Source organism: Melospiza melodia, chromosome 7 (genome assembly GCF_035770615.1).
Source record: "Melospiza melodia melodia isolate bMelMel2 chromosome 7, bMelMel2.pri, whole genome shotgun sequence".
Taxonomy (NCBI): Eukaryota; Metazoa; Chordata; class Aves; order Passeriformes; family Passerellidae; genus Melospiza; species Melospiza melodia.
In genome coordinates this window covers 31,355,662-31,373,253 of record NC_086200.1, presented here as the reverse complement: position 1 = coordinate 31,373,253, position 17,592 = coordinate 31,355,662, and the positions used below count along the sequence as shown (strand labels likewise).

The window sequence follows — 17,592 nt, the reverse complement described above, 5'->3', positions numbered from 1 at the left end:
GCCGCAGAGCTGGGCGGGTTTTTCTCTTTGGTTATCTAGCTGTATGAGTGTATGTGATATCATAAAGCTAGAGAACCGAATGTAAAAACCCCCTCACGGTCCTCCAGGATTGGGGGCCTCGCTATCCTCCGGGCTGCCCGAGCCTCCAGCCCCGCTGCCTCCACGGGATTTTACCTTTCATCGCTTTTTACCCAGGCCCAGAGCAGGTGCCTGTGCCTGGCTGGTGATTCCGCATCCAAACTCCAACACCGGTGCTTTTATTTTATTAATTTTTCCTCTTTTTAAAATTTTTTTTTATTTTTAATTTATTTTTAATTTTAAATTTATTTTCTTTTCAAATTTAAAATTTTTTTTTCTTTTTAATTTTTTTTTTTTTTTTTTTTTTTTTTGCCGCCGTGGTTTTAATTTCCACCCCGACAATTAACTGGCGCCGCAGATAAATGAAACGGGGCCAGCTCTGAAAGAACCCCCTGAGAAACGCTGCTTATAACCGAGTGGAAGGAAAGTTGCTTAAATATATTACAGCATGCAAATTTTAATTTAGCACCAGCCCCGTTCCGAGGCCGATTTATCTGCCGGGGAAGGGAAATAAATCATCGCCGCTCTCACTGCGTCTGCGGAGAGATCGCAGCTTTGTTCTTCCAGAGGGGGATTTGGGAGCATCAGATCCCCCCAGGATGCCCCTGCGGTTGGGATCCTCCTTCCCTCCTGCTCCTCTCCATCCCAGGGATGTGGGGCTGCCCTGTGGGATCGGCCCCAAGGACGGTGCTGGGGTGAGGGACCAGAAAATCCCAAAATCTCCCCAAAAATCTGACCCCGAAAGCTGATCTGTGCCCTGTTATTGCTGGGAATGCCAGGGGGACTTTTGGGGTGAAGCCCGAAGGAGGGGGCTCAGTGGTGACCCCAAAGGCTGATCTGTGCCTGGTTATTGCTGAGAACCCCAGGAAGGCCTTGCCAGGGGAGTTTGGGGTGCAGCCCAAGGGAGAACCTTCAGTGGTGACCCCAAATGCTGATCTGTGCCCTGTTATTGCTGGGAACCCCAGGAAGGCCTTGCCAGGAGGGGTTGTGTCTCCTCTTCCACCCAAAGGCTGCAGCAGAGGAGGAATTTGGGTGGAAATCAACAGGTTTGGCCAGGAGAGGAGCAGATTCCCTCTCCTGGATCCCTCCCTGGGGTCCACCCCTGGCACTGATCCTGCCCCCCTGGCACCCCTGAGCTCACCCAGTTCGGGGCCTTTCCTGGGCAGGGAGGACCTGGGCCGTGTTTGTGGTGTGGGATGGAGCAGGGACGGCCCCAGACACCCCAAAATGTGCTGTGGGGTGAAGAGGAAGCAATTCCCAATCCCCCCGTGCCCCGTGGGAGTCCCACACGGGCTGGGGCTGGGAATGGCAGCGCCGTGGCCTGGATGTGTCCTTGGGGCAGACCCCGATCCCAGGGGGAATGTGCCCTGAACTGGGGGTGCTGCCACCCTGGGTGGGCACAGGGACCCTTCCCCGTGCCCCCGATGTGTCCTTGGGGCAGACCCTGATCCCGAGAGGAATGTGCCCTGAACTGGGGGTGCTGCCACCCTAAATGGGCACAGGGACCCTTCCCCATTGCCCCAGCTGTGCCCAAGGGCTGTGGGAGCAGCGTTTCCCTTCTGCCACCCCCGGCTCCCCCAGCTCTGATCCCGCGGCTCCTGTGAGGGTTTGGGCAGAGAATTCCCGAGGTCCTGAGGATGGAAGGAGCCTCTGGCTGATGGGGACAGCTGGGGACAGCCAGGGGCGGCCGTGCCACCCTGAGGGGGACACACAACCAAAGCCACCCTCAGCTCTCCCACTCCCAACCCCAAAAACCCCAAACCCCAAATCCCAGCTGGGACCAGCCAGGGGAGGGATGGGCCCCAGGAACCCTCCCCTCCCTCCTGACGCCTTGTAAACCATTTAGCAGGAATTGCTTAAAATAGGTTCCACTTTAAGGACTTATCTGCTGAATACCATTAATTTTCTGGGGTTCGTTAAAAGCAAACTTGGTCTCATAGCAACGGAATCTATTCCAGGGAAGCAGCCAATTGCAGGGTGTGCAAGCCAAGGCTCAGAGAAAAGGAGCCTTTCAGGTTTATTCCAGGCCTCTGTGCCTTTTTTTGTTTTTTTAAATTTATTTTTTAATTTTTTTTTTCTTTCCCAGAGAAGTTTTTAATTTTCAGTGCTTTTACTCCCCGGTGGAATATTTCAGATTTTCTACCCGGCAAAAAAAGGAAAATATTGTGGGGTGTGTGCGTGGGGTGGGTGAAATCGCTGTGGTTGTGTGGTGCTTGTGGGCAGGGATGGAGCCTGTTTGGGACAGGGGGTGGCACTGTCAATGTCACCCTGGGGTGGCACTGTCAATGTCACCCTGGGCATGGCACTACTGATGTCACCCTGGGGTGGCACTGCCCATGTCACCCTGGGGGTGGCGCTGCCAATGTCACTCTGGGGGTGGCACTGCCCATGTCACCCTGGGGGTGGCACTGCCAATGTCACCCTGGGGTGGCACTGCCAATGTCACGCTGGGCATGGCGCTGCCAATGCCACTCTGGGCATGGCACTGCTGATGGCACCCTGGGGGTGGCACTGCCCATGTCACCCTGGGGTGGCACTGCCAATGTCACCCTGGGCTGGCCCCGCGGGGTGTGGGAGCTGCTGGAAACGCGGGGCCGTTAATCCCCGGCTCATTCCCGGCCCGGCTGAAGGAATTGTCATAATTTCCCTTTAATCCCATCTCCTTCCCCGTCTCCATCAGGCCTGAGCTGCAATCTCCTTCCCGGGGAGGTTCCCAAGGGATAATCCCACAGATCTCGGGGGGCCCGGGCACTCTGGGGCAGGGGGGGTTCCCAGCCCTGGGCAGTGATGATGGATTTGGGATGAGCTGGGAATATCCAGTTCTGATTCCCAGCACTGGGAGAGGATCTGGGATGAGCTGGGGATCTCCATCCTGATTCCCAGCCATGGATTTGGGATAAACTGGGAATCTCTGTCCTGATTCCCAGCCCTGGGCTGTGATGAACTTGGCATAAACTGGGAATCTCCATCCTGGATTGCTGATGGATTTGGGATAAACTGGGAATCTCCATCCTGATTCCCAGCCCTGTTAGAGGATTTGGGTGAGCGCCCCAAACCCAGCACAGCAGAGCGAGGAGGGGGCAAGGGGGTGCTCCAAAATCCCCCGAGGATGGGAATGGCTCCGTTTTTGGGATGCTGGGATGGAGCTGCTGGTTCAGGGCTGGGGTCCGGCTTTGGGATCGGGGTTGGGATGAAGAGGAGCCCTGGGATGAGCAGTGCCAGGTTTGGGGTGGCGAGAGGAGGCAGCTCCGCCCTGGCCTGGTGGTGGGATCAGCCAAAAACCCTAAAAACAACCCGACCTCCCCCCAGAAGCACAACATCCAGGATTTTATTGGGAATGGGAGTTTGGAGCTGTCCACACCACCAGCATCATTCCCAGAGTTCCTGATTTTAACCTCAAATCCCGAATTTCCCCATCCCTGGGCCAGCAGCCTGTGCCGCCCTCCAGCCCTGACATTTCCCACCCCAATCTGATGATTCTTCAACCTGACAGCAGCGAGGGAGAGAAAATTATAAAAGTCCCACTTAAAGGGACACAAAAGGCTGGAAATCCCAGACAAAACCATTTAGGGGATGGAGGAAATGGAAAATCCAGGGATGGGTTTGAGCTGAGCCTAATTTAGGAACCAGCAGAGCCCTGGCCATGGTGAAGAACAGTTCCTCGCCATTGGGTTGGGGAAGATCCCGGATTTTTACCCTTTAGATGCTGATTTTCATGGATGGAAATTCCAGCCTGGAAAAATCAGGGGCTGGAGGAGGAGGAGGAGGAGGAGGAGGAGAGATGAAGGGATGGAGGATGGAGGATAGAGGGACGGAGGAGGAGGAGGGTGGAAATTCCAGCCTGGAAATGGAGGAGGAAGAAGAGGAAGAGGAGGGAAAGCTGGGAAACCCTGGCAGTGCTGGAGGGATGGAGCTGAGCCCACCTGGGCTGGTGCCACCCCAACTGCAGGGACAGTCCCAGGACATCGGGATCTGCTCCCAGAAGTTCAGGATTTCTCCCCCAGATTTCTGGGATCTGTTCCTTGGGTCTCTGTTCCCAGCCCCACGTGCTGCAACCACGCGTTCTCTCCCTGGCTTTTTATTTATTTCATTTTTTTCTTAAATGGAGAAATTATTATTTACAGTTTAATATCTTCATGTTTCTATGGAAACTGTGCGGGGCGGGGAAGTCCAAACCAGGCGGGAAAGGCGGGAATGTGGGGAAGGAGGGCTGGGAATGCCCAGGGGGACGGGGATGCTGGAAATGAGAGGAGCAGGAGCTCGGCCTGGCGTGGGGACAGGACCCAGGGGTTGGTGACACTCAGGGTGTGGCTGTGGGGCTGCGCTTTGTCCCTCTGCAAAACCAAACACAAACCCAAACACAAACCCAAATCTAAACCTAAATCCAAATCCAAACCTAATTCCAAACCCAAATCAAAATCCAAACCTAAATCCAAATCCACGGGATTTCTATGGGATAATTGGATGGGATTTCCAAGTGAGATTTCCATGTGATTTCCACGGGATTTCCACGGGATTTCCATGGGATCTCCATGGGATATTTCCATGGGAGTTCAATGGGGCTTCCATGGGATTTCCATGGTATTTCCATGGGGTTTCCATGGGATTTCCATGGTATTTCAATGGGGTTTCTATGGGATTTCCATGGTATTTCAATGGGGTTTCCATGGGATATTTCCATGGTATTTCCATGGTATTTCCATGGGATATTTCCATAGGATATTTCCATGGGATCTCCATAGGATTTCCATGGGATCTCCATGGGATATTTCCATGGGATTTCAATGGGATTTCCATGGGATATTTCCATGGGATTTTCATGGGATATTTCCATTATATTTCCATGAGATCTCCATGGGATATTTCCATGGGATTTCAATGGGATTTCCATGGGATATTTCCATGGGATTTCAATGGGATATTTCCATTAAATTTCCATGGGATCTCCGTGGGATATTTCCATCGTATTTCCCTGGGATTTCAGTGCCCGGGCGCCGCGGGCACCCCAGGCTGGCGCTGGCGCCGTTGCTGGTGCGGAAGGAGCGCGGTGGCGCGGCCCCGTCGCGCTAATGGCAGGTGACAGGGACGCGCCCGTGGTGACAGGGACGCGCCCGTGGCCACGGGAGGTGTCCCCGGCCCCGCTCGTGTCACAAAGGATCTGATCAGGAGCCACCAGGAAAGGTCAGCCAGGAAAAGCACCCGGGGATGTCACCGTGTCCGTGCGTCCGTCCCGCTGTCCTCAGTGTCAGAGCGAAAAACAAACCCGAGCACTTCGAAATAGAAATGAAAATGAAAATAAAATTAAAAGTAAAAATGAAAATAAAAGAAAATAATAAAAAATATTGTAAAGGTAAAAATAAAATAATAATAATAAAAATTTAAATAATAAAAATAATTAAAATTCAAATAATAAAATATTTTTTAATTTTAAAATTTAAAATTAGAAATTAATAGAAAGAATAAAAAATAAAGATAAAGATAAAGATAAAAATAAAATAACATTAACATAAAAATAAAAATAAAAATAACAATACAATTAAAATTAAAATTAAAATATAAATAAAATTAAAATTAAAAATAAAAATAAAGATCATAAAAATTAAAATTCTATCGGAGGGTTGTGCTGGTGGAGCTTTGGGGATGGTGGTTTTGAGATTTCCTCTGCCACCACCAGAAATGGATTTATTATTTTTAATGGAAATCATGAGCCCGGTGCTGCTCTGGGGGCTGAGGTGTGGAGTGATGGGGGTTTTTGGGGTCTCCATGGCTGAGGTGTGGAGTGACGGGGGTTTTTGGGGTCTCCATGGCTGAGGTGTGGAGTGACGGGGGTTTTTGGGGTCCCAAAGTCTGTGAAGTGTGCAGTGAGGGGGTTTGTGTGTCCCCGTGTCTGAAGTGCGGACTGCAGTGTAGGACGGTGATTTTTGGGGTCCCTGTGTCCCCTCCCTTCTGTGCTCCCATGCCAACCCCGGGCACTGCCACTTTCCAAACCTCATTTTTAACCCCAAACCCAAACATTCCAACATGGGGGCCAAACCGGGGAGGGGGACAGAGACCCCAACACGGGAACCTCCCAAGCCCCAAACTCCAAACCCCAAACTCCAATTCCCATTTCCCATTTCCCATTCCCCATTCCCCATTCCCAAACTTCTCTTTAGGGCTGAAATCCCTCCCCAGCTGCAATTCCCAAACCTTGGAGGGGCCACACGTGCTCACCCCGGCCTTGCATCCCTGGCCTTGCACACCTGTGTGTCCCTGCCTTGCACACACGTGTGCATCCCTGGCTTCGTATACCTGCGTATCCCTGCCTTGCACACACGTGTGCATCCCTGGCCTTGCCCACCTGTGTGTCCCTGCCTTGCACACGTGTGTGCACCCCTGGCCTTGCACACCTGTGCCCCCACCCTTGCACACCTACGTGTGTCCCCCACCTGGTGCTTTGCTGCTCTCCGGGAACAATGAGCTGTGAGTTTGTGGTTTGTGAGTTTGTGTTTTCGTGGGTTTTTGTGGTTTGTTTTGTGGGTTTATGCTTTTATATGCTTTTAGCCACTCGTGAATGGGCTTTTTTTGTTTTGGTTTTTTTTTTCTTTTTTTTTTTTTTTTTTGGCGCTGAAGGCCTGAAAAGGCGGCGGGGAAGGAGGGGAGGGGAGGGGAGGGAGCCCCTCCATTAGCTCAGTGCAGAGCGAGAACAGCTGTGAAAGGAGCCCGGGCCTTTTTCCCACGCCCGGAGCAGCGCGGGCAGGGAAGGAGCAGGAGCGCGCCCGGCGGGGTCAGGGCCCGGCAGCGACACACGGGCACGCACACAGACAGACGGACGGACGGACGGACAGACGGACACACAGACACACGGACAGACAGACACACGGACATACACACACAGACAGACAGACGGACAGACGGACAGACGGACACACAGACACACGGACATAACACGCACAGAGACACACACACAGACACACAGACACACAGACACAGGCACACACAGACACAGACAGACACATACACAGACACACAGACACACGGACACACGGACATACACACACAGACACACAGACACACACACAGAGACACACAGACAGACAGACAGACAGACGGACGGACAGACGGACGGACGGACACACGGACAGACAGACACACGGACATACACAAACAGACACACGGATACAGGCACACACAGACAGACAGACGGACAGACGGACGGACAGACGGACACACAGACACACGGACAGACAGACACACGGACATACACACACAGAGACACACACACAGACACACAGACACAGGCACACACAGACACAGACAGACACATACACAGACACACAGACACACGGACATACGGACATACACACACAGACACACAGACACACAGACACAGACACACACACAGAGACACACAGACAGACAGACAGATGGACACGCAGACACGCAGACACACAGACACACACACACACAGATACACACACACACACACACACACACACACACACAGACAGACAGATACACGGACATACACACACAGACAGACAGACACAGGCACACGCAGACAGACAGACAGACAGACAGACAGACACAGACAGACAGACAGACACACGGACACACACACACAGACACAGACACACAGAGACACACACAGACAGACACACAGACATACAGACACACACAGACACACACAAACCCTCCCCGTGCCACCGGCAGCATGGAAATTCCAAAAAATTCCCCCCTTTTTGGGATGATGTGATGGGGAGGATGGAAAATGCAAAAATTTTCCCCTTTTTGGGATGATGTGATGGGGAGGATGGAAATTCCATAAACTTCCCCCTTTTGGGATGATGTGATGGGAAGGATGGAGATTTTCACCTCTTGGGGGGTGCTGCGATGGGGGGAGATAGAAATTCCAAAAGTTTCCCCCTTTGGGGGATGATAATGTGGGGGAGATGGAAATTCCCCCATCTCTGGAGATGCTGAGATGGGGGAGATTCAAATTCTGCTGCCGGCGCCCAGGGCGGTTTGAGGTTGGTTTTTCATTGATTTTGTTGGAGTTTTTTGCTGTTGTTGTTTTATTTTCCATCCCTCCTGCCCCTGTCCCGGCTCTCCCCACACCTGACCGAGGCCAGGCCGGGCGGCGGCGCTCGGGGCTGGGGCCGGGCCCGCAGCAGCCGCAGGAAAGGAAATCTCTTCCTTCCTTCCTTCCTTCCTTCCTTCCTTCCTTCCTTCCTTCCTTCCTTCCTTCCTTCCTTCCTTCCTTCCTTCCTTCCTTCCTTCCTTCCTTCCTTCCTTCCTTCCTTCCTTCCTTCCTTCCTTCCTTCCTTCCTTCCTTCCTTCCTTCCTTCCTTCCTTCCTTCCTTCCTTCCTTCCTTCCTTCCTTCCTTCCTTCCTTCCTTCCTTCCTTCCTTCCTTCCTTCCTTCCTTCCTTCCTTCCTTCCTTCCTTCCTTCCTTCCTTCCTTCCTTCCTTCCTTCCTTCCTTCCTTCCTTCCTTCCTTCCTTCCTTCCTTCCTTCCTTCCTTCCTTCCTTCCTTCCTTCCTTCCTTCCTTCCTTCCTTCCTTCCTTCCCTCTTTTCCTCCTTTTCGCTTTCCTCTTTTCCTCCTCCTCCCCCTCGTCTCCGCCGCCGGTCGCTGACACTCCATGGCAGCCCATTCAAAATGCATGCGCTCCCCTTTCCGAGCGCCCCGCTCCTTTTGAACTAAAAGGATTTTCTCAGAGGCTAAGTTCAAATGTACGGCCGTTATTTATTTATCACCCCCGCTATGTATTATTCATTTATTTAAAAATGTATGGCAGCTGGGAGCCCCGTGTTTAATCACCCCACGGATGGCGAGGGCCAGGTGGGGCCGGCCCCTCGCCCCGCCGCTAACCTGGCGCGGCGGCCGCACGGCTGAGCGAGCACGGAGCGAGCCCGGGCGTGCCAGCCTGGGCACGGCCTGCGGGGATGGAGGGGATGTGGGGATGGAGGGGATGGAGGGGATGAGGGGATGGAGGGGATGGAGAGGATGAGGGGTTGTGGGGATGAAGGGGATGGAGGGGATGTGGGGATGGAGAAACTGCGGGGATGGAGGGGATGGAGGGGATGAGGGGATGGAGGGGATGGAGGGGATGGAGGGGATGAGGGGTTGTGGGGATGAAGGGGATGGAGGGGATGTGGGGATGGAGAAACTGCGGGGATGGAGGGGATGGAGGGGATGAGGGGATGGAGGGGATGAGGGGATGGAGGGAATGTGGGGATGTGGGGATGGAGGGGATGGAGGGGATGGAGGGATGGAGGGGCTGCGGGGATGCAGGGATGGAGGGGATGGAGGGGATGTGGGGATGGAGAAACTGGGGGGGTGGAGGGGATGCGGGGATGGAGGGGCTGCGGTGCCCCGGCGGGTGAGGAGCTGCCGTGCCCCCCGAGACAGAGGCAATGCCGTGCCCCGGTGGAGCTGCCGTGCCCCCGGTGAACGGAGGAGCGGCCGTGCCCCCTGTGCATGAGGGGCGGCCGTGCCCCGGTGCCGGTGCCAGGGCTGTTTTCGTCCCCCCCGCGCCGCTGTTTGGCCTTGGGGACATTGCCGGGCCACCCCGCTGTCCCAAACACAGCGCAGGGAGGCTGGAAGGGGCTGGCACTGCGCTCTGAGGAGGCAAAAACCGGCAGAAAAGCGAGAAAAGGAGAAAAGGAGCAAACGAGGCCGCGCTCTCCCTCCCGCAGCCCTCGGCGGGAGGAGGAGGAGGAGGGGACGCGCGCAGCCCTGCTGGCATCCCGCTGTCCCCGCAGGGCTGACAGGCCCGCCAAGGGTTAAGGATGCCGAGGGTGCCCCCCAGGAGCCCCCGCACCCCGCTCGGCTCGGGACAGCCGCTAATTGAGACACTCGGGCCGCCGCCTCCTGCCGTCCCCCGGGGCCGCGCTGCCTCTGCCCAGGGGGAGCGCATTGTCTGCTCGGGCGGGTTGATGTAATCCCTCGGCCCGAACAATGCCTCCCCACCCCGCTCCGCTTGAAAGGGTATTACTGGCCCAATGAGATAATTACTGCGCGGGCCACCCCAAGCATCCCCTCGGTCCCCGCCGCTCCTCCCGGGGCCGCCCGGCCCGGCCCCGGCATGGGGGTCGGGGTGGGAGCCGCTCGGGGGTCGTGCTGTGCGGGAACCCTGAAAAACAGCCGGGAAATGGTCCGGGAAAAGGGGAATGTGGGATCAGGATGGAACCTGCTGGAGGGGCCAATCCTACCCTAAAAACAGCCGGGAAATGGTCCGGGAAAAGGGGAATGTGGGATCAGGATGGAACCTGCTGGAGGGACCAATCCTACCCTGAAAAACAGCCGGGAAATGGGCCGGGAAAAGGGGATTTGGGGTTGTGGTGGAACGTGCTGGAAGGGCTCGTCCTACACAGGAATCTGAATCCTAAAAACCTCCAGGAAAATGTTCTGGAAAAAGGGATGTGGGGTCGGAGCCGCTGAGGGGCTCATCCTATGCAAAACCCCTGAAAAAACCTACAGGAAAATGTTCTGGGAAAAGGGGATGTGAGGTCGGGATGGAACTCACTGAGGAGCTTGTCCTACACAGGAATCTGGATCCTAAAACGGACAGGAAAATGTTCTGGAAAAAGGGATTTGGGGTGGGGATGGAACCTGCTGGAAAGGCCAATCCTACCCTAAAAGCTGACAGGAAAATGTCCTGGAAAGGAGGGATGTGGGGATGTGTGGAACCACTGAGGGTCTCACCCTGCACAGGAACTGAACCCCAAAAGCAGCAGGGAACCGTTCTGCGCTCCCGAGGTGCCACCTCCGGGCTGGGGCTGCTGCCACCTCGAAATGTCCCCGGGGATCCCGGGGAGCTCCGGGCGATGGGATTTGGGATTTGGGATTTTCCCGACGTTCCGACCCCACCGTGACCCCCGGGAGGGTCTGGGCTGGTGCCAGATGTCCCTGCAGGGCCTGGCAGCACACGGGGAACCCGACGGGCAGCTTGGAATCCGGGGAAACGCAGTTCCATGTGCGCCTTGAATGTCAGCACTCACAGAATAACAAAAGCCCAGATTCCCAGAATTACGGAATCCCAGAAGTCCAGAATCCCAGGATCCCAGAATAATGGAATTCCTGAATCCCAGAATTCCCAAATCCCAGAATCTGAGAATCCCAGAGTCTCTGAATCCCAGAAGTCAGAAACTCAGAATGCCAGAATAATGGAATTCCTGAATCCCAGAATTCCTGAATCCCAGAATTCCTGAATCCCAGAATTCCTGAATCCCAGAATCTCTGAATCCCCAGAATCTCAGAATCCCAGAATCCCACAATCCCAGAGTCTGGAGTGCTCCATCAGGATGTGGAGCTGACAGGACCCCTCATTTCCCGTTTTTTCCAGACCGGAGCTCCCGCCTGGCCCCGATCCATCCCCAGGAGCCTCGGGGAGATCCCGAACCCCTTGGCTCCGCTTGCCAAGGCCGCATGGGGTAAGTTCGGGGTTTTCCTGATTTTCCCTCCTCTCCTGCAGACCCAGAATTGGGGTTCCCATGCGGGATCTCCCCCAGGGGTTTGGGGGATTCAGGGAGCAGCTGTGAGGCCCCATCCCGATTCCTTTCCCCCTTGTTTTGTGGGGAAAAACCTCATTTTTATCCCCATTTTATTGACATTCCTCTGGGGAAATGTTCAGATCCCTCCCCACTGCCGGAGCTGGTGGAAAACCAGATTGTTTGGGATCCCAAAAAAATCGGCTTCCCCCCCATTTCCCTTTTAATTTACACCCCAAAATCTCCTCTCCCATCCTTTAATTCCCTTAAATGGGAGTTTCCCTCCATTTCCCCCCTGCTTCTCCATCCAATCCCGATTTTCCTGTGATTTAACCCCTTCAAATCCGATTTTCCTGGGGTTTAACCCCTTCCATCCCCATTTTCCTGGTGTTTAACCCTTTCCAACTCGATTTTCCTGGGATTTAACCATTTCCATCCCGATATTCCTGGGGTTTAACCCCTTCCAGCCCGATTTTCCTGGGGTTTAACCCCTTCCAGCTCTATTTTCCCGTTATTTAACCCCTTCTGGCCCGATTTTCCCGGGGTTTTTGGGGTCCCAGCGCCGTCCCCCAGCTCAGGGCGGGCCGTGGGGATGAGCAGAACCCGCAGCCACGGCTCACCCCATCCTCGGGAATCAGTCGAGGGGAAGGAATCCGCATCCCCTCAGGTCCTCCCTCCTCCGAGTTCTTTTTTTATTTTTCCCGTTTTTCCCTTCCCTCTCCGCGTGACAGAGCTGTCCAAAACATTAGGAAAAACAACTTTCACCTTTCCCGGGGTGAGCCTGGCAGCCCGGCCAGGATTTTCCAGCAGGATTTGTTCGTCTCAAGCAAAGGGGGATGAGGGAAACAATCCAGATTTTTCCCCCTAAAATAATGTTGAATGGGGTTGGGTGGAAATGTGGGATCAGCCCTGGAGACGGGGCTGGGATTTTGCTGTGGGTTCCTCCCATCCATGGGGACACAAATCCCAAATTTGCCTTTGGGAGGGGGATCGGCTCTGTCCCACCAGCCTGGGGATGGATTTGGGAGCTGAGCCCTCAATACCCTGAAATTTGGGATTTTTCCCACATTTCCCCCTCATTCTCAGCTTTTAACCCTCCAAGGCCGTGATGGGGCTGGATTTGGGATCCCCAGCTGATCCTGAGGCCTCAACAGCCCCAAATTCCAAACCTTTCCCACATTTTCCCCTCATTCCCACCCTTGAACCCTCCAAGGCCGTGATGGGGCTGGAATTGAAGCTGAGAGGCCTCAAAGCCCTGAAATTTGGAACTTTTCCCACGTTTTTCCATAATTCTCAGCCTTGAACCCTCCAAGGCCACCATGGGTGCCCTCAGCAGCTGCTCGATGCTGGGGCAGGGCCACCTTCATCATCCTCATCATCCTCATCATCCTCGTCTTCGTCCTTCTGCTTTTCCTCCTCCTCCTCATCCTCCTCCCACTTTTCCTCCTCATTTTCTCCTCTGCCTTCTCCTCTTCATCCTCCTCCTCCTCCTCATCCTCCTCCTCCTTCTTTTCCTCCTTATCCTCCTCCTCCTCCTCCTCCTCCTCCTCCTCATCCTCCTCCTCATCCTCCACCTCATCCTCCACCTCATCCTCATCCTCCACCTCATCCTCCTGTTTTTCCTCCTCATTCTCCTCTTCCTCCTCATCCTTCTCCTCCTCCTGCTTTTCTTCTTCCTCCTCCTCCTCCTCCTCCTCCTCCTCCCGGGCGGGTTCGGATCCTGGGACTCCATCTGCAGGGCCGGTCCCACGCCCGCCGTGCCCTTTTTATGCAAAGGGGAATTAATTAGATTTGAATATGGTAATTAGGCCACCAGCCCCCCCTGCCCTCCCCTCGGCAGCCGGGGGCTCATCACCACGTTCCCTTTTCTCTTCTTCCTCCCGGCCTTTCTTCTCAGCCCCTCTCCCTCCCTTCCCTTTTTCCTCTCTTTTTCCCCATTTTCCCCGAGCTCCTCCAATTTTCCCCCAATTTCCCGCCAATTTCCCTCAGTTTCCCCCCATTTTCCCCCAATTTTCCCCACATTTTCCCCCATTTCCCCAATTTTCCCCCCATTTTCCCCAATTTTTCCCCCACCCCCAATTTCTCCCAATTTCTGCCATGTTTTCCCAATTTCCCCCAATTTCCCCTCTTTCCCCACAATTTCCCCCATTTTCCCCAAATTTTCCCAAATTTTACCAATTCTTTCCCCATTTTTGTGTTTTGAGCCTCTCTGATCCTCAAATTCCCAAAAATTTCCTTTTTTTTTTTTTTTTTTTCCCAGCCTTGGATTGGCATTTTTTCGGGATTTCTCCCAGGGTTTTTTGGGGATGGGAAAGGAAAGAACTGAGGATTGAAGGAGATTCCAACACACACACAAAAAAAAGGAATTTTTTTCCAACTGGGAATTCAAGTTTTTCAAGGAAATTAAAGGAAAATAAATCACTTTGGGATATTTTTATAAAATTATATTTTATAATTTTATATTTATATTTGTGTTTATTTCCCTTTTTTTCCCCCAGCTCCACTCATAAAACAAAGGAAATTTGGGAAAATTCCAGAAAAGCCCCCGGGGTTTTTTTTTTGGGACAGCTGCTGGGATTGCTTTGTTTGAAATTGGGAATATTTTAAGGGAATATTGGGAAGATTTTAAAGGGGCTAAGTTCCAGGGAAACTCGAAAATTCACCTGGAAAAAAGAAATAGGCTGGAATTATAAATATACAAATATATATAAATGCATAAATGAATAAATATATAAATATATAGATAATAAATTTATAAATATATATTAAATAAATAAATATAAAATTACAAAACACAAAATTACAAAAATATATATGTGTATAAATATATACATATAAAATATGTAAATAAAATATATAATTATATAAAATTGCAATATAAAAAATTATAACAATATATAAATATCTAAAAATGGGATTTTTTTAACCCTGGCTCCTCTGTGGGCAGAGCCAACAGGAGCCAGGGGGTTTGGGATGAATTTTAGGGTTTTGGGGATGAATTTTGGGCCATTTTGGGATGAATTTTGGGGTTTTTGGGGGGTTTTGGGACGAATTTTTGGGTTTCCGAACACCTGGAATTTCCAGAAAAAAGATCAGGAAATGCCCCCCAAATTCCCAGGGAGAGAAAAAAGGGAAATGGGAAGAGAAAATATTTCTCTTCACGGGGCAGGAGAGAAAACAAACCCGAGAGGGAGGAAAAATGGAGCAAAAATCCTTAAAAAGTGGAGAAAAAGAGGGGAAAAAAAAAATCGATATTTTGGCCTCCCTGCGTCCCTGTTTAAATCCAGGTGGGCAGGAGGAAGGGCCGGGCTGGAAATCTCCCATGGAGCTTTTCCAGGCAGGATTTATTTCTCCTCTTGCCACTTTTTAAATTATTTTTTTTCCCCTTTTTTTCCCCGCCTTCCCCACGTGGATTCCCCGCGGCAAAGGAAAACAAGCCAGGATGATTTTTCTTTTTTTTTCCCTTCTTTTGTCTCGGTTTTAATCCAGCCCAGCCTCCTCCTTTCCATTCATAATTTTCCTCCATAGCTGAGGAAAAAAAAAGGGAAAAAAATAATATATTTAAATTTATTTTTAATAAATTAAAAAGGAGAAGGAAAAGGAAGGAAGGATGGAGGAGACCTGAGATGATCCCAAGGATTCCATTTCACCTCCCAGTAATTCCTATGGATTAAAAAAAATTAAAGAAAAAAAATAAAATAAGCATAAAAGAAGTGCTCAGGATTCAGAGAGAGATGGGGGGAAAAAGGGGGGAAAAGGAAAAAAAATATGGGCAAATTCAGCTGTAAAAGGGAAATCTCATCCTGGGAAACCCTGGAAATTTGGCTGTAGGGCTGAAATTTCATTTTGGAAAAATGGGGAAATTTGGCTGCAAGGGGGAAATCTCATTTTGGAAAACCAAGGAAATTCACCTGCAAGGCCAAAATGTCCAAATGTTGAAAAAGAAAAAGAGGAAATTTACCTGCAAGGCCGAAATCTCCACATTTTGCAAAATCAAGAACATTTGGTTGTAGGGTCAAATTCTCATTTTGTGAAAAACAGAGATTCAGCTGTAGGGCAGAAATGTCCACATTATGGAAAACCAAGGAAATTCCCTTTAAGCCCATATTCCCCCATTTTGGATAATCAAGGAAATTCCCTTTAAGGCCAAACTCTCCCCATTTCACCAAACCAACTTTAAGGCCGAATCCTCCCCATTTTGGCAAACACAGGAAATTTCCTTTAAGTCCAAACTCCCCCATTTTGGCCAACCAAGGAAATCCCCTTTAAGGCTGAATTCCTCCATTTTGGCCACCCAAGGAAATTCTGTTTAAGCCTGAATTTCCCTCATTTTGGCAAACCTAGGAAATTTCCTTTAAGGCCAAATTCCCCTATTCCGGCAAAGCCAGGAAATTCCCTTTAAGCCCGAATTTCCCCCATTTTGTCAAACCTAGTAAATTCCCTTCAAGCTCGAATTTCCCCCACTTTGTCAAACACAGAAAATTCCCTTTAATCCCGAACTCCCCCGTGTTGGGCGCCGCTCTCGGCTCCTTTGTGGGGTCTCTTTGTTCCTTCCCCCCCTCCCCGAGGAGCAAATCAGCGGCGTTTGCATATTCAGAGCAGGTGGGGGCCCAGATGCAGAGCAAATTAGCCACCACCACCACCGCCATCATCATCATCATCATCATCAAGAGCTGCTGGGGGCAGGGCTGCTAATTACGGCGCTCAGCGTGGGCGCTCAGCTTTGCCCCACAATTAAACCGAGCTCAGATAAACTGGAGACGAGGCTGGGCCCAGCCGAGGTTCCCCAGGGGGTTTTGGGGAGCTCAGGGAGGGTTTTTTGGGGATTCGGGTTTTTTAGGGGTTTTCTGGGGTTTTTTAGGGTTTTTTCCAGGGTTGGTAATTACGGCGCTCAGCGTGGGCGCTCAGCTTTGCCCCACAGTTAAGCCAAACTCAGCTAAGCTGGAGACAAGGCTGGGCCCAGCTGAGGTTCCCCAGAGGATTTTGGGAGTTTGGGAAGGGGTTTTGGGGTTTTTTAGGATTTTTTTCCCAGCTGGTTTGAGGCAGTGCCCCAGCGCCTTGGCCGCGTGGTTAACACACGGTTCCCGCCTGGGTTTATCCGGATGTTTCCAGAACGTTCCGTGTCCCTCCCCGTGTCCCTGCCCTGCATGGACAGCGCACGGAGCCTCCAAAAGGAGCTCTGCTTTAACAGCTTTTCCCCAAAATCCCGAGGTTTTGGCCTCCCAGCCCCTCCCATCCTGCCCCGCTGTTTCCAGGGGGGCGTTGTCACTGCGGGAAGGGTGGGAGGCGACACCGGTGACACGCAGGGGGTGACAGCGGTGACATTTGGGATCTGGGTGTGGCTGGCGCCGCTGCAGGGCTGTGCCAGGCAGCGCTTCCCTGGAGGAGCCCCGGGAATGGGAATTGGAACGGGATTGGGAATGGGAATGGGAATGGGAATGGGAATGGGAATGGGAATGGGATTGGGAATGGAAATGGGAACGGGAAGGGGAAGGGGAATGGGAATGGGAAGGGGAATGGGAATGGAAATGGAAATGGGAATGGGAATGGGATTGGGATTGGGATTGGGAATGGAAATGGAAATGGAAATGGGAACGGGAACGGGAAGGGGAATGGGAATGGGAATGGGAATGGGAATGGGAATGGGACTAGGAGATGGAATGGGAAGGGCATGGGATTGGTAGTGGAGATGGGAATAGGAATGAGAATAGGATTGGGGTCAGGAATGGGATTGGAAACAGGGATGGGATTGGGAATGGAAGGGGAATGGAATGGGAACGGGACCAGGAGATGGAATGGTTCTGGGATGGGATCAGGAATGGGACGGGGATGGGAATAGAATGGGAAAGGGAGTGGGAATGGGACCGGAATGGGGACCAGGAAAGGGACAGGGAAAAGGACAGGGAAGGGACAGGGAAGGGACAGGAAAGGGACAGGGATGGGACAGGAGAAGGACAGGGAAGGGACAGGGAAGGATCCGGGAGGTTCCCGGTCGGTCGTGGTCCCGCCTGGGGAAGAGGCCGGCCCAGAGCTGGGCTGGGT

The 17,592-nt window shown here is 52.3% G+C and overlaps 1 protein-coding gene across 4 annotated transcripts in view; it reads left to right on the top strand.

The window, feature by feature from the left end:
* LOC134420569 (uncharacterized) overlaps positions 1-17,592 on the top strand; it is a 31,906-nt gene that overhangs the window by 9,334 nt on the left and 4,980 nt on the right. For 2 of the 4 annotated variants that reach the window (XR_010028390.1, XM_063160725.1), the window contains exon 3: positions 11,406-11,493. The exons of 1 other annotated variant lie outside the window; for it this stretch is intronic. Coding sequence is in view for 2 of the 3 variants with exons in the window: in XM_063160725.1 (XP_063016795.1) it covers positions 11,406-11,493 (88 nt within the window). In the remaining variant the exon portion in view is untranslated. Of the gene's footprint in view, positions 1-11,405; positions 11,494-13,810; positions 14,056-17,592 lie in introns of those variants that run through there. One more of the 4 variants, XM_063160726.1, reaches the window with a different exon arrangement.